Raw genomic sequence first — 18,332 nt, 5'->3', positions numbered from 1 at the left:
AAATGGAATGTTTACCTGATTACTACAAACATAATCGTTTTGATAAGTGGGTTTTTTTAAAAATTTCATTTACATTATTAAAGCGAACATTAAACAAAATCTTTTATGACTTGTAAAGTGGTAGCTCGAATGCTCTAACTCTTATCAATACTAATCATTCAACTACAAATATTTCCTATCTATTACTCTAAGATCTTCAACTGGCTTTAGTTTGCATGTGACTAAAACCCTTTTTTTTTTAATTATCTGGAACATGCAAAACTTCATGAATTTAGTTTAGGAGTTCATATACCTATTTTATATTCATTCATTATAGCAAAAGAATTTAATTTATATCATTGAAAATAATTCGGTATTTTTTCTTCTGAGTTTGACTAAGACTGAATAAACCTTTCTTTTTTTTGTAAGAAAATAGTATAAATTTTCGCGTATAATAAATCCTTTACAAAACAATCCTACTGTTACAAGAGCAGAGACGATATAAAAAAATTCATGCTTAGTATGAGAACTATATGTTATCAAAGACAGTAAACCAGGTTTTCTTGCAGGGTTTTATAGGATTATCAAAGGTCACTTTATAAAGAAATCAAGTTTGCCAAATCAGTATCCTTCAGTGATATATTTAAGTTACTGCTTGTGTAAAAAAATTATTTTTCTGTAATGTGAAATGTAGATTTGAATACATGAAAGCACAAAATCCTTTCCTGAATAAATTTATGATTCCCTGTTTGATTTCGATTTTTAAAGAAAACTATCGACAAACTGAACTAACATTAATCATAGTTTAGCACAACATTCAAATTTCCAGTACTCTATTCATTCAATGCCAATTGAAACTAATGAAACTAGCAATCAATAACTCCTATTTCCTCATGCACTATTGCTTTTTATAATAGTAAATTTACGGATGAGTTCACTAATCATGATATAATATTAGGCTTCATACAGTTTATTGATCTCGTTCTTAAGACTCAATGGCTACTTATTATTAAAATACTAGAAAAATTACTTTTACGTTCTTCTCAATGGATACAACGTAAATTTTCAACACCAGTAGGATGCATTATTTTAAAACTCAAGTTATCAAAACACAACTAGATTTTCGAAGTTTGCATCATTTAAATAGATCCAAGTAAACAGTTAGTCATAAACTTTAATGCTCTTGAATTATCCTAGTTCAGTGTTTGTTAATTTCATTATCCTGCAACATTATATTGTTAAAGTCTGTTTATTAACATTAGTTAAACTGATTATTCTACACAATGTTCTATATGTACTATATTATTGGTGTATTCTGAAATACCACATTTTTCCTCAAATCTAGTTGAACAATAAACTACAATCTTTTTGTGAACAAATGTCATACAAGCTTAATATAGAAATCAGATTCTTTATTGGTAATGAGGCTAATCAAGTACCTGCACTTAATGAGAATTCAGTCATTATAGTTGATCTGACGGTTAATTGAGCCCATTTCTTGCATCAAAATCTTGTAAATTATTTGATGTTTCTAAAAAGAAATTCACAGGAATTTATAAAACTGTAGATATTTATTAATTAACTATTTTCAACTAGTAATACCAAACTGATGCTTACATGTCAATACTTCCGGAAGATGTACAAAAGTTTTGAAATATCATATCCTTTTTGACAAGGAATATTTGATCAAAAAGAAAAAATTAAACTGTGAAACAATAACGTTTATACCTAATAACTGATTTATTATGTAAATTGGCTTTGTTTCAATCTGTAAAATATATCCACTATACAGTGTTTTTCAGTCTATAGTTTATTCTGGGAGTTGTAAGTGAATATTTTTCATCAATGTTTGGTTTAATATTTTTATCATAAGACTAATAACGAAGAATTCAAGACATTATTTGGAAATACAGTTAGCTATTTGACTGGTCAATCAACCTTCATTTGTTTCTATTTGAGTTCAATTAGAACACTATCTTACTTAGTTACGCCTGTTACTCCCAATGGGGCATAGGCCGCCGACCAGCATTCTCCAATCCACTCTGTCCTGGGCCTTCCTTTCCAGTCCATTTTTCTCACGTCTGTCTCTATCTCTATCTTCCTGATTTCTCCCTCCACTGGGATCTGGTTTGTTCTCTCCCACAGTACATTGTTTCTGATAGTGTCTGGCCAACGGATCTGAAGTATTTTGCGTAGACAACTGTTAATAAACACTTGTATGTTCTGGATGATGGCATTTGTAGTTCTCCAAGTTACCGCCCCATACAGTAGTACTGTCTTGACATTTGTATTGAAAGTTCTGACCTTGGTGTTGGTTGACAGTTTTTTTGAGTTCCAGTTGTTCTAGAATACTATCTACTTTGATTTAAGGAAGTACATTGTAGTACTAATATAAGTCTATCTGAAAGCCTATCAGGCAATCTGTATTTTATTATTAACTTTTAATGACAACACTTCTATATGACTAGAAATTATAATAAATTTGCTTTATGACTTTTAAATGGTATAAGACTTTATTCACTTTAATGACATGTCCTACAATCATTTACGCGCAAACCTACCATGCTAGCAAACTCTCATAATTTATTTTAAAACAAGTAGACCCTCAGTACATTGCAAATATTTCTGTTCAATAATTTCAATATGACTTGTCCACAGTAAGTAATTACAAAACGTTTATTAAAGTTGCTTTATCGATAAATCAATGATCCAGTGCCGTTACCTTGGTAAAAAAAACAAAACTGTAAACAAATCGAAAAAATACATTACTGTTTTCATAACTTCAGTATGATTAAAATTTCCTGTTATAAAGTTTCTCTTAACAACACTCTTATCCATTTCTTCATAAAATTCATTTACTATCGAGATGAGTAATCTCATTATGGTCATGGAAAGAAGTTAAATTCCTCTGAGGACTTGTTTAGAGATAAACGGAGAAATTTTATTTCGATCAATTGTTTGTAATAATAATAATAATAATAATAATAATAATAATAATAATAATAATAATAATAATAATAATAATAATAATAATCCCCCAATGTCACTACAGAGAAAATTAAGACAATTCAGTAGAGGAAATTCTTTTTATGGCTATGTCATTTATTAATGCTGGGCAATCTACTTTATAATTAATTTATATTTCTATAATAGAATATACCAATAGTGAGTCATTTAAAAAGTGATTGGAAGTGTTTTCAAGTTTCGAATAGATTACGGATGGAAGATAATTTTGACTTAGAGAATATTAAGAAACTGGGAATATAGAGTAGTATTGGGCCAGATATTTCTTGAAATACCAAGTGTAAAACGCAAGTTATGTCATAATCAGACGGTTGATGAAGACATTTTATACACCATGGATAAATGTCCATTTCATGAACATGAAGAACGGAATAAATAATCAGCTAATTAACAATTATGAGTAAAAAGAGGTAATAATAAAAGATTATTGAGTACTGGTGGTACAAATAAGGCTTTGACCATGGAAGCCTGAGAATTTAAACACTAATTTTATGTACACACAGATTAGGATGGAATCGGTGGATTAATAAAACATCAGTAGTAAATGAGTTTCTGATTTATATTCCATTTGAACCACTTCGTTTAACTTTATAGATGACTTTGAAGAAGAAATCTAGTGGGACAACGTGACCAGTAATTACGAAATATTTAAGAACTGAACTGTTGACTTTATTCATAGGAACTGTACTTGCATCTACTCCATTAGACACTAAGACAATTTTTGTTCTTTTTCAATTTGGTAATGAAGTCGTATTCTGCTTGAATTCAATTGAATTTTTGACTGAGTTTCATTAAGTAATGTACTTCTTCACTAATATTCACAGGTATGACCATTTGAAAAATGTAATTTCGTGTATTTACGAGTGTTTCAGCACTGGTTAATCTATGTGGATGGGAACATTTATTGAAACATTGAAGTTGATTTGAATGAGATCTTTCTGAAAAATGATTACTGGTAGATAGCTGTTGATAAATCTCTCAACATATTTATTTGGTTGTTTATATATCTATTTAATGATCGAGTTCTTACATTCTGGTTTTCTTCAACAAGAATCAGATATCTGCGTTTTGAGAAAATACCTAGAAACTGGAAATTTACAAGCCTTACCATTCATACAACTTTTCTACAAACAAATCTATTAGTTATTCAAAATCTATCTATATTTATATAAAACAATATCCGTAAATGATTTAATAAACAAATGAGGACTCAAGAAAGATTTAGAATACTACACTCACAAAAATCTCTTTCAGTGTAATCAAATCTCACAAGTAATAAGCATTTCTAACAATGCTTTTTCAAAACGAAAGGAGTCCAATAGGCCTTTTAAAAGTGTCTTTCTTCTTACCCACAGATTCCTAATGCAATTAGCGACGTTTAAAAGTACGATCGAAAAATTATAATTATGGGAACAAAAGTCTGGTATGACTGTCCTCAAGTAGATATCCGTCAGACTTTCAGGTTTATTCTGACAATCTATTAAAAACACACACGAATTCACGGAAATAAACCAACATATAACTAACTAACTAACAACAGTTACTATTACATAAGTAGCAGAAATGCATAAACTTAACCATCCAGATCCATATTATGTGTAGAATCCTATACAAATTCACATGCTGTGCCACAGATCACTGATTAGGCTTTATGAACAAGTTCATATATGATTTGGAAGTGGTTTTCCAATGTATTTTTCAAGAACAGTAAGAAAGCCTTTCCCAACTCAATAAAACCTACCTTTTCTGTCGTCTTAGTCGAAACATACTGTTCAATATATACACTTCTCTTTAGTTTACTGTTTTACATATTTATTGTGTACTTTGTCTTCTATTTATTTACAACAACTGGATTTCAGTGAAGTGTCATTCAATACCCTCTTCTACTAAGCTTTTTACTGTTTAATTATAACAGTAAAATTGAGCAAGTGAATACAGTTTTGAAACCGCTCAATATTTTATAGATTAGATCTTGGTATACACATCTTACGATAACTAAAATCATGCAATTGAATGTATTATAAAGACAGAAATTCTGGTCACTATGTTGATACATTCATCAGAAGGATGGCTTTGATAACAGTTGAATTAAGCATTGAAAATGTATGAAGACGATTTAATGAGTTGGTAGGCTGCATTATATCATTAATGGTAAGGACCACCGGAGGTCTTGATATTAACAGCCAGATACTATGCTCTATTCCCCAAAAGCTGGATAAATCTAGTATCATCTAATATTGATTTCGAAAGATAAACCTATATAGCTTCATTCCCAGTTCGTCGAACTATTTGACCCAGCATTGTATCTTAACAACGTTTAAAGTTAGAATTATAGTTACATAGCCCAGAAATTTCTTTATAGAGACTACGGCTATGACCTCAATTCTGTCTCATAAAGTTCACCTCAGTCAAGCATCTTCGATACTTATCAAATGTACACACTACAACCACACTGTATGGATGACACTGCAGCCACATGATCTTGAAAGACCATATGCAATTAATACGCAATACCATATCTAGAAAGTCCAGTGTTAATGATCGACGGAGGAAGCCTAACATTTCAATAAATATATGAGCCAGAAATCCATTATACATGCATTATCAAATATTTATTCAGGTAGCCACAGCAATTGTATTTTAGATCTTGACTACTGTGATAAAACGAGGTATTTATTAGCAAAATTGATGAGTCAAACCATAATAAATTAATTCTGCAGGTAAAAACACAAAAAACAGAAATCAACGTTGGTCTGAGCTTTAGTTCAATTTTTAGACAAGCATTTAAATCAATGGTCAGATTCAAAACTAAATACTTCTGGATGAACAGCAGTGAAGTTTTAAAGTGACAACTGAGTCGTCACAATCACACTTCATTTGCTACGACAAATACACTGGCAGAAAACGGAATAAGGTACCCAACTAAATACATAAAACTACGTGGACGAGGATCTAATAAGACAAACTAGTCAGTGACAGGGTTTACAGAACATGAGTCCGGTCCCAATGTCTAACGACATTCCTCGAGAGCTAAGACGTGGAGTACCTTGATCTACTAGTGGCAATGAATGACGCAAGATTACATTAAGAAAACAAACTAGATTATCTTGCGAAATTTGAACATGGAGCTAAGCGCGTTTGAAGAATGACAAGTATAAACTACTAAATCAGAGGAAAATATACCAGTCGCTAGGTAGGAAAACTATATACATACCTAAAACCCAAGTGAATTACTTTCTGTGGTTATCATGAAGTTAGCATCACAAATGCTAGAAACCTGGAATTAAACACCAAAATGGATTAAAAAATACTCTAGAACATGACAGATACTAATCAGTTTGTTTAGTTGGCAAGATTTTGGGAATACTACTTGGGGAATAACAATGCAAAAGACTATACAGCCTTTTCGATAGTTTTGTTCTCTGAGCCGGATGGTTTGGTCGTGAAGCATTCATAGTTTTTCGGAACGACATCATCAGCACAAAATTCAGGTAGAAGTCTTGGAAATTACAAACATATTTTCCAAAATTACTCGAGCAAAGTAAGAACCAGTAACAAAAACACTGAATATGTATTGCTCTATCAAAAAGTACTGTACAAAACGATTGACCTCCGTTTAATGGGTTTTAGACAACTTAGGAGCGCTTATTCCAGCAGAAAGACGGTCTAAAAAATCTGAAGTTGTAACTTGTGTGAGAATTCTTTCTTCTTCGAAACCAGATTTCGAACCTTGAAGCTGCTTTCCTATGTTGGTTTGATGTTGCTTAACAGCATTAAAAAGAGCAACTGTCCCTCTAGTAGCCTGACATCGTAAACGCTTTTCTCGTTCAAATTCTGATAAGTATTCACGGGATGATACATCACGAGCAGCCTTATCACCTGTATTACGTTGAATTCCTGCAAAAGCGATTGGTGATACGTAGGCCTATTAATAGTAACTGTTAGTTATATATCAAACTTGCCTGTTTAAGCCAAATACGTCGCTTTTTTCTGGCAATACTGATAAGAGAACCCTCGTCCTCATCGTCAATACCCTCACGACGCCTTTTAGCCTTTGCACGCTCTTGATCGGTTTTTGCCAAGCATAGAATAGGATGGGAATCTTTTGGGATATTTTCTTCTAGCAGTTGAAGCAAAATCTCACGAATAACCTTGAAACCCATTCTTACAACGCAACCTTTCAAAATGATTCAAATGGTTCAAATGGTTGTTGACGGAATGGAAGAAGCTTTCGCTTAACAGGCTTCCATGTCTAGTAACAGGGGATCACAACTAGCTTCAAGCAGGAACCTAGGTGTGTAAACGATAAAAGAGGAAAAAGAAATCGGTAAATCATTGTATGATACTATCCTCAGTCCTGAAGAATGTGCCAAGTTTTCTGTTAAACTACTCCTGCGAAGACATATGGACCAGCTTAGCTGGTGGTGAATTCCAGCATTTGAGAACTCTTAAGGGGTAGAAGTTGTGTTTACAGTCCATTCTGCTATGTTGTGTCTCCAGTTTCTAGGTGTAACCCCTTAGGTTTGTATTGGAGCTAAATTTAAATAGGTGTTTAAGGGGATGTTCTGAAGTGTTAAGGATACTGTAAGCCATTAGGTCACCTCTTAGATGCCTGCACTCTAACGGGTTAATGTTTGGTGATCGGAGGCGTTTTTCAAAAGGCTTGAGTTTGAGTCCCCCAACTGACTTCGTGGCTCACCGTTGGATACGCCCCCGAGTGTCCTTATCCTTTTGGAGTGAGGGAGGAAATACTATGTTTCCGTAATCTAAGTGGGGACGAATAAAACTGTTGAAGATTATGTGGAAAGTTTTTCCTTCAGCCTGGAGTTTGAAAAGGACAAGAGTCTAGATGGCCTGTGTCAATCCTGCAACGATGATCTCTCAGTCGATCCGAATTTCGTTTCAAAAAGTTGACAGATTGAGCTTCAATCATGTGTTGAGGCTGTGAATTCCACTTTCTGATGATTTGATGGGAACGTCGATAGTCAGTTGACAAGTAATTTGTTCTGGACTTGTCAACTTTTTTGAAGTGTCCTCGTAAATTCTCTGTTTAGGAAGGCAAGAAGACCGAGGGTATATCGGACGTAAAGTTATCACTAGGTAATTTGAAGACCGTAACCAAGTCACTTCTGGTTCTTCGATATGACAATGGGAATAAGTTTAGTTTGGCCAGTCGAGTATCATACGGGAGCTTCGCTAGTCCGAAAATCAGCATAATTTCTCTTCTGTGAGCCTTTTCCGAAGGCTCACTGTCTTTTTTAAGCAGGGGCTAGCCACTTGTATACAGATCTCAAGTTTAAGACGCACGAATACTGTGTAGCGGCTGTACTTCGTTGGCCAATCACTCTCGTAACCACTATCATATAATCCTCAACGGTGTTTGAAATCAGAAGGCAAAGAGAAGCAGCGACTATAGTTTCATTAGCAGATAACTCAGACAACAAAGCAGAGAGGCAAATGAGTGAGTCAGCGCATCGATAGAGTAGTGAGTGAAGGTTTAAATGTACATGTCGACATGGCTCTAATTATTGACCACAGGGTTCTGAAACCTTTGGCGGCTATTGAACAGCAGTGTGCAGTAGCTTTTGAGTCTTGGCTAACGATGACTCCTAAGGCATTGGGTGTCTGGACAACAGGGAGCCCAATGTCAATCATCACTTATGTATCCGAACCTTGATGACCAATATGCGTCACAATATACTTCGAAGTATTTGTCGGTAACTGCCAAATTTTAGACCAGCCATCTAATTTCTCCAGGTCATTTTGGATACCATCATATCCTAAACATTCGGATGAATTAAGTGACTGGAGACATTTTCAGACATCACTTTCAGTGAAGCTAGGAACGAACCTATCATTTAAACCTGTGGATATAGGGAGCATGACATCAGATGATTGACGCTTATCAGCAGTAACTAGGCGAATACTCGGTGTTCGAAGCCAGCCTTTAAATCTGGAAATCTCAGCCAGCAAGGCATATAGGATTTTAAAGACGACACCTAGTACTGTACCTTACGTACAGATCATTTCAGATACGCCTGTGCGAGGATAGCTAGGATAAACTTATTTCGTGATGAGTTTTTATTATTTAAATTCCTTTTACTAATTTTCATAATTTGTACAGTTACCATTGTTGAGTGCGAAATTTTTGTTTAAAAAACATGACCTTGGATCTTCCGTTTTTGAACATTTCCCAGCACAACACAATTGGTTGTAGCTCACAAGTACACTGCTGCATATATATACTTCTTATCCCCAATTACTCGCCATTACGATAACAGAACTCTACTATATTTGCTATGTATGTCTACAGACCACAATGATGTCCTCATTATATGCTATATCGGATTATAACAATCATAAGTGGAGCTACTGACGCTCTATAATTGTGGATTATCGGATCAAAAGAAACTCAAACAAAGCAACTCTTTACGATCTAAGTAACGTCCTTTATATCTTTTTTGTGTGTACATTTTATATTTGGCATATTACCACACTAGTTTTTGACGTAATAACTTTGTCATTATTTTAATAAATGATGATTTTTTTAGTTCACTGCAATTATGTGGTAAGCCTCAGGTTTGGTTTGTTTATCATACAGTTTGGTTTACAGACTCGTAAGTTATTTGAACTAATGTATTCCTCTAGTGAGACAGCAAAACTCCTACCTTAACAACTTCCACTGAATTACCTCAATTATCTGCTTTATTTGTAATCACAATTAATGACATCTTCTAATTCAGGCTTCTTGCACATAGGATGGACGACTTAGGGATCTTGTTCGCCCAGAGAGAAGCTTTGTTTATAGCTCGAGAAATCCGGTCACAGGCAACAAACTACGCATACGTAGTAGGCGGAGTCATTAATTTTTGACCCCGAACTCCGCTGACGTTTCTCATGGATTTTCACAGTACCACAAGTGAACCAGTTTATTCTTGGATCTGATTTTCCCTGTGTCTATAATTTGCTGGAGGTCATGAAAGAAAAGAATCCGGCAGATAGGAACACCCGTGTGCAGGTGGATGATACTACCAATAATTATGAAACTTATGATATTTACGTAGCTAAACCGACTGATACAGTCTTCAACAATAGTCTATCAAATTGCGAGTGTAGATTATCAAGACGAACACACTTTACACTATGTTAGACACCATATGACCACCACAGGTTAGCCAATCTGCGCTAAGTCACAGAGACTACCTCCGGACAAGTTGGAAACGGAAAAAATGGAATTCGAACGTAGTATGCGACTTGGCATCATTCAGCAATCTAGCAGTTTATGGGTTTTTCCTCTGCATGTGGTTCCCAACAAGGACGAGGGCTGGCGTCTATATAGGGATTACCGTCATCCAAAATTCGGACTGTTTCAGTCAAGCATACCATCCTTCACCTACATGATTTTTATCCGAAATTACATATGAAACGGCTTTTTCCAAAGATGGACCTGTTAACATCATACCACCAAATTACAATGGCACCAGACGATATTGAAAAACGGTCATATTCGCACATTTTAGTTTGTTTGAATTATTTAAAATGCTGTTTGGACTAAAAATGCCGCTCGAATGTTTCAATGATTCGTGGATGGAATCATAAAAAGCTTTGCTTATATTGGCAATGTCTTGATCACCAGCTCATTCACAGCATCTACACATTCTCTTCAATCGATTAAAATGTTAAAGATTTGTGACTAGTTCATAAAACTGCATACTCGGCGCTTCAGCTTTGGAAGTTCTGTGACTCACAGAGTGTCAAGCCACTTCAGAAAAAGGTTAAGGTTATTGTTAACTATCCAGAACAAAGCTCAATAAATCCTCAACGTCGATTTCTCGTTATACGTAATTTTTATCGTCGTTTCTTGCCTAATTGTGCAGCAACGTTGCAAACTGTTACAGATCTCTTGAGGCTGGATAGAAAAAAAACAGACGAAGAAATACGAATGTTTCACCTTATCACGGTGCAAGAGCTGTCTTTGATAATGCGGCGTCCATGGTGACAAAAGCTACTATGTTGCAGCATTCAAAATCCTACCCTACGACACACCTAATTCTATGCACATAGGGGCAATACTTCAAAAACGAACGAATGACATTATCACACTTATAACATTCTTATTTAAACGTCTGTCACCAGAGCGAATATGTTCAAGGACCTTCGAACGTGAATTACTAAAGATTTATTTGGCAATAAACAATTTTAGTAGTACATTACAGGGACGGGAATTTATGATAATGACCGGGCATAAACCCTTATGTTATACCTTCAACGCGTCGTATGACCGATATTCCCCACGTGAAGCAAGACAAATGGGTTATATCTCACAATTCACAGCTGACATCCAGTTCACCAAAGGTTATTCCAATATCCTAGTTAGTGCTTTGTCTTGAGAGAATATAATTACTGTGGTACAAAACAAAATATTAACCTGGACGATGAAGAACTAAAAATCTACAGAGAGGAGCCTGACTTGGTTCTCAAAACTGTGGTTTGACGACGGACCACGTATGAACTCGAGGAAGATGAAGGAAGCTCAGAAGGAGCCGAAGATATTCCATCCAATCACTTTTTGGTAGAATATTCCAGAATTCCTACGTAAAGCTCCCTGATTGGACAACGCTAATAACCCGTTGTATGCGGATTGGTGGACTGTAATGATGATTTCGTTCTTACTAGAAACTACAAATTCCTGACAATTATGTAATATAATTGACACTGTTTGGAATAATATTCCTTTTATTAGTCTTCTGTCTTCTTATTACGACTTGGGAGGGTTTTGGTGTTCTAGTGCTCAGTTATACGCGGTATTTCAAGAAAACAACCTTCAAGATATAACATGTGGCAATCCTTTTCCCCGAATGATCTTTCTCCTCCGATCTTTCAGCTGGTAACAACCATCCTTTGATTCCTTAAGTCTGTCGACGAAGTGTATTCTGACAGCTCCACGTGCTTTCACATCCAAAGATACGAGCCACAACAAAACTCATCGCACAACTTTCTGTCTGGCCAAAAATGAACTCAGATGTGGGCTGGACACTGCGTAGTGTAACCCCACAATTCTTGAAGCTAGACAAATACTTACTGAGAGATTTCATATTCAACAATTAACACAAAAGGAAAGTCGACAATGGTGAACGAGGTCATTCTGTATGACTTGTCTCTACTGACAATGAATATATTGTTCTGTCTTGAGTGTTCTTCAAAGGCGCCAGACATCATGTTGTTGACTTTTATAATACGACGAGTCAGAATAGGATATAATGGGACCGCCACGTAGGACCTCATCGATCGAGTAGTCACATCATGGAAAACCTACATTTTTAGGACTAGGTCTATCATTATACCAGTTCTGATGACGAACCTAGACCATAATTCTAGATTGGTGAGCCTGACTTAAGAAATGCAGCTTGGAACTAATCCCCATTTTCATTTCAACTTTTCGATCGATTTCTACGTATGTTAAGTCATAATTTTCTGCCAGTGAAAACTTCATAAATGGGCAAAACGGTTCTTAGACTGCTTCTGGAGAACTATCTACTTCCTTTGATTCCTCATGCCACTGACTAGGGACTCTATTCGACACACAATTTATTGTGAGAATATCCAACATATGACACGATAACATAAAAAATGTGACTAGAATTCGATTCATTTGAAACGTATTTGTTACATTCATTAGAAATACCACTAAAGATAAATCTGTGGATCAGCGACATAGACGATCTATGCCGAATGATTAGAGGTCTACTCGGGTCGGACAGCAACGGTGTGAGCAACAGCCAACTTTGGAGTGACACCTCGCGGTCATCACCAAATGTTTATCACCTCTTCATCGTATCAAAGTACGATGGATGCTTTGGAGACCGTACAACGTAAAGGACGTTATTATAGAAAATGTATTAATGAGAGTAGGCACAAGAAGGGTTTGATGACATTTTATTGTCCCTATAAACTCATTTAGAATTTCATCTTCACGTTTAATTAAAATTTCACTAGAAATAAATGAATCATAGGGACAAATCCTATCTGATAAAATAGCACCAGAGTTTTGCTCAGGATTTGGTGCACTCGATATATCTTCGAAATATTTGTGAATAATTTCATTAGAAATACACGAGTCATAGGAACTACGCATATCTGGCAAAATAATACAATGAATCTATTCAAAGTATGACTCATTTGAAACATTTAACTTAATAGGATCAGAACTACAAAGTTAAGCATCATTTGCGGCGAAGTGAATAGTAGTTTTACAAAATGCATGTATGTGTCCAATTTTAACACATTCAAAGAATTTAGCATTGCGAAACACATGAATTACATGAGTGAAAATTGCCACAGTAAAAAATTTACTAAACCTGTGCTCATCTCAGTGACCTACATCACAACACCCCAATGAATTGTTATCTCCATAATCTTGAGTACGCATTGCATTTGAATAACATCGTAATGAAGTGGAACTTGTGATGTCCTGACGTATCACTTTATGAAATTATCCTTTTTAACAATATTCAAAATTTGTACACTTTACATGATTTAGTAGTAGTTTCTTGGAAGTCGCATGGGGAAGTAAAATAGGCTTTCCTAGGAAAGGGAAAGATTCTAATAAGCTGTAGGGAAGCTGTAAGGAAATGAGCCACAATATTAACATCCTCACGATGTGCCTTGGTCACAGTTGAAGATGCCACAGGTGTTTACGGCTTGACAATACTTTAACGAGCAAAACCTTCAATGATTGAGTCGTGCCCACATAACAAAATCAAAAGTCAGAAGCGAGGAGGTTCGAAGATACAGTTGATAGGCTATATATACATGGAGAAAAGACTGATCTAACTGGTTAAAGGTTGTCGGAGAGGTTCCAGTATTATCGCGTTAAAAAATTTTGAAAAGTCCTTCGTATGTTGATTCGAGAGGTCATCGATGTGAATGTAGACATACAAAGACGTGTGTACTATATTGCAAGACAGGATGAAACAAAGCATCAGATTACTGCGGTCAAGTGTAAACAGGTTTAACTGAACACGTTGCGTATGTAAGCTTATTCGCATACGAGGATAAATCCATGTTCACTAAAGAAGATAAACGATCCAAGAAATCTCCTGGAAGTCGGAGTGTCATTCCATAAACGAGTTGTTCTGCAGTGTATCCAATGTCAGCTTTCAATGCATATGCAATATTGCGAACACCGAGTGGAAGAGAGTAGGTCCACTGTGAAGCGTTTGCAGTTGATAGGGAAGCTTTTAGTTGTCGGTGAAAGCGTTTTACCAACCTGTTTGCTTGTAGGTTGTCGTTTGGAATCGTGTGATTCCTAATAGTGTAGTCAGACAACGGAAAAGTCCAGATTCAAACTGGCGTCCACGGTCTATAGTAATAGTTCAAGGGCAACCGAATTTTGTTACCCACCGTTTGACGAAGGCCCGGGCTACTGTTTCGGAAGTAATGTCCATGATGGGTACTGCTACTGACCATTATGTGAATTGGACTACACACGTTAAGAGTATCCATTTGAATCTGGTAAGGGCCCTACCAAATCAAGATGTACGTGGTCGGAACGAGCATCGGGATTTCTGAATGAGCCTAAAATACATTTGTTGTGTCTAATCACCTTAGATTTCTGGCAGCTTACATAGGAGCGTGCCCACTCCCTTATATCTTTATTCATAACAGGCCAACTAAACCGTTCTGCTATGAGCTTGATGGTTGCATGTACGCCTGGATGAGAAAGTTTGTGCAACGTATTGACGACGTTGAGTCGATAATGTTTCGGCACGATTGGACGATCCCTACCTGTAGACGTGTCTCATAATAAGGTTTCCTTACCTGTCTCCATCTGTTTAATACGCAGTTTTAGGGTTGTTGAAGATAATTCGTGCTGAAGATCGGTGTCTTCTTTTGAAGCTGGGCGAGTTTAAGAAAGTCGATTCTTTGGAAACTGTTGAAGGAAGTTATATGAGACAAGTCGTCTGTGACTGAATTGTTTATATTAGAAATATGTCGTGTATCTGAAGCGAACTGCAAAATGTAGTCTAGTTGTCGTGACTCTCGAGTGGAGTACCTGTCTGAAGACGAGCTTAAAGTGAAGAGATTTATGGTCGGTGAACAGGGTGGATTCTGGACCTCCTGTGGGGTGTTGAAAGTGCTGTACAGTACAATACATGGTTGGGAGTTCCCTACCAAAAGTGCTATACCTCGACTCAGTGTCTAGTGGCCGTCTTGACAAGAATGCCAGAGGTTTCCTTACCTTATCCTCCCTTTTAAATACGTAGTTTAAGGGTTGTTGCAGATAATTCGTGCTGGAGATCAGTGTCTTTTTTGAAGCTGGGCGAGTTTAATAAAGCTGATTCTTTGAAAAGTGTTCGCTACTCAACCATGTGTAAAAAAATGCCAGTGAACGTCCGTTGCAGTGAAACTACAACCCGGTTCAGAAGTCTCCTTGATGATTTTCTTTCCGAAAGTGAATTGTGTCACCAATTGAATATCAGTGTGTTTGATAATGGTTTATACAAACAAAGTCCGTCATGTATCTAGCTGACTGGAAACCAAAGTGTAACTTTTGAAACTTTCAACGTCTATTTTATTTCTATTCATCTTAATATATGAAGTCTGCTTATGCTCGGATCTATAATTATTACTGTTATTAATATCATTATTAGTCCCTAGACACATTAGATATTCTTTTCATCTCATCTTATCCTTCTAAACATATTTTACTCCTAAACATACAGAGTCTTTAACTAAAAACAAATTATCTCACGGTACACTTAAATAAATTAACTCCTCAGATTCGTTTTATCTTCACCATATATATCACATAGAAATGTATATTTGATTATCCTTTGCAAATAATTGTGACTTTCATAGCATCATTTTAAATTATTATTGCACAAATGTTTATACTAATATCAAGTTTTACTCTGTATCTACGTGTATTTACTCGAGTGCACTTATTATTATTATCATGGTTTAACCCTTTCACTACCTGTTCATTTCTTTTCTCTCTATTTTTTCATCTAAATAAATGTTATTCTTAAGATTACGAAGTCTGTAATTAAGACAATAACTTGTGTTACATTTAAATTAAATTCTCAGACTCGTTTTATATTTACTATGCATATATGACTCATACATATTGATATTTCATTATCTTTTTCACTTAATTGAGACTTTCATAGCATCACTCCAAACTATGACTACATAAACACTTACTCTAACGTCATACCTTGCTGCAATGATAAGCTATTTTCCTATTTATTTATTTTTTGTATTTGTTACTCATTTGGCGATATATACATAGTCGTTTATTCTTGTTCTATGTTCATAAACACGCTTATTAAACTATTTGTGTATTTCACGTCTCCTTCATTTCTATTCCCTTATTTTCTTCCTTTCCCTCTTTAAACTCAATTTAATATTCTTCTCAATTACACAGAACCTGATTTACCATTATTATTACTCTCTTTTTCAAATATGGCATACATAATGCTAACATTATTGAAACCTGTGTATTATTGCATTTTTGAAGAAAGCCGAAATGGTTTCTTCACAACACTTATGTACCCATAAAATGTTTGTGAATGATAATAATAATAATAAAGTAAATAAGCGTGAATGGGTATTTAAGAATGGCAAATTTGGTAGAATTTAAATGTATTATTGAATATCTGTTTATGTTTTAATTGCTTTTTGTAAGAGGTTTATCTTGAATATACTGTTTACTGTGCTTTTTCAGCCGACCTAATAAGTGATAATCTATATAACGGTAGGTTTTAATCCCTCGTAAACAATGAACATTTCACATGTGACTATAGACCCCGACAGCATGCAACCTAAGGTTCAATGATTGTTACTACATTAGGCACTGGTTTATCCACCACTGTCATGGAAACATTTTACATTACAGTTGCTACATTAAAGTTTAACTATTTGTTTTCTGTTTGTGGAACACTTGACGGAAATTCTACTTCTACGTAGTAAACACACTAATAGCTTTATGTCAAATGAGGAATGTATGAAGGTATTAATTATCCCTGAAACGTGTATGTGTTTTTTTACATTTTGATACACAACCCCATTTACAGCACGTCACTTTCTTAGCTATGATGTTAATGTATAAAGCATTTGTTATTGTATGTGTTGATCAGATAGTATTGCATTGATAACGTTAATACACTGTCATTTAGTATTCACATTATATTATCTTCTAAAAATAGTTTACTTAGTTGCATGTAGAACGCCTATACAAGCTTTCTGTTAACAGCCGCCTCAAAGAAGCAATGTTACACATCACATCACGACTACAGTAGCACTTGTATTCTCGAAAGCGTACCGACCAGCTCCCAAAGGGCCGAGGCTGGTGAAAAACGAATTCTATCAGGTGATAGACCTAGGAATCACTCGGCCACCAAACAGCCCAAGGGCATCTCCCGTACACATGATCCTTAAAAACGACAGCAACGGATGGCGTCCAACTGGTGATTATCGGCGACTGGATGTAAAAACCATTCATGATCGTTAACCGTTGCTTCACGTTCATGATTTGACAGCTACCTTGAGAGGTACAACTTTGTTTCGAAATTCGGTTTCGGTAAGGCATATAACCGAATTTCCATGGCAACTGACGATATTCATAAAACCACTATCATCACCCTTTTTGAACTCTACGAATTTTCGTTCACGACATTCGGCTTAAGAAATGTTGCACAGACTTTCCAGGGGTTCGTCGACGACGTCTTTAGAGATCTCAAATATGTACACGCGTATATAGACGATTGCTTGACCAGAAGTCTGAAGAGAGAATTTCATCTCCAGCATCTGGACCTTGTTTTTGAATGACTCCATTACTTTGAACATTCAGAAATATTAAATCAAAACTGACTCCCTACATTTTCTCGGATACGCTATTGATGCTCAAAGAATCCGCCCCCTGAAAAGCAAATTGACGACCATTGTGGACGACACAGAAAAGATCACAGTCAAGCTGCTACGTACGTTCAACGGCCAAGTAAGTTCCTTTAGACGGTTATACCAACGTGCGCGGCTCTTATGAGACCATTAACCGACCAACTTCGAAGAAATGCGATATCCATCAATTTTGACGTAAATACGATAAAAGCATTCGCCACAGATAAGGAACTCATCGAGAAAGCAACCATGCTTGCACACTAGGATAGCGATTAGTATCGCAGTAGACGCATCCGAATCGGCAGTTGGAGGAGTTTTACAACGACGAGTTAGCCACATCTGGCATTCTTGTCAAGACGGCCACTAGACACTGAGTCGAGGTATAGCACTTTTGGTAGGGAACTCCCAACCATGTATTGTACTGTACA

The 18,332-nt window shown here is 35.7% G+C and overlaps 1 protein-coding gene across 1 annotated transcript; it reads right to left on the bottom strand.

Moving 5' to 3' along the window:
- Window positions 1-6,619: 6,619 nt before the first annotated feature.
- Window positions 6,620-7,166, bottom strand: MS3_00010364 (uncharacterized protein; the record flags this gene model as incomplete). The annotated part of the gene is made up of 2 exons (XM_051218727.1): window positions 6,620-6,928; window positions 6,966-7,166. The coding sequence occupies 2 exons, from the start codon at window positions 7,164-7,166 to the stop codon at window positions 6,620-6,622; spliced, it is 510 nt and encodes a 169-aa protein (XP_051071160.1).
- Window positions 7,167-18,332: the final 11,166 nt, after the last annotated feature.

The sequence above is a fragment of the Schistosoma haematobium genome, chromosome ZW (assembly GCF_000699445.3).
Source record: "Schistosoma haematobium chromosome ZW, whole genome shotgun sequence".
NCBI classification, from domain to species: domain Eukaryota; kingdom Metazoa; phylum Platyhelminthes; class Trematoda; order Strigeidida; family Schistosomatidae; genus Schistosoma; species Schistosoma haematobium.
This window is presented reverse-complemented; position numbering and strand designations above follow the sequence as displayed.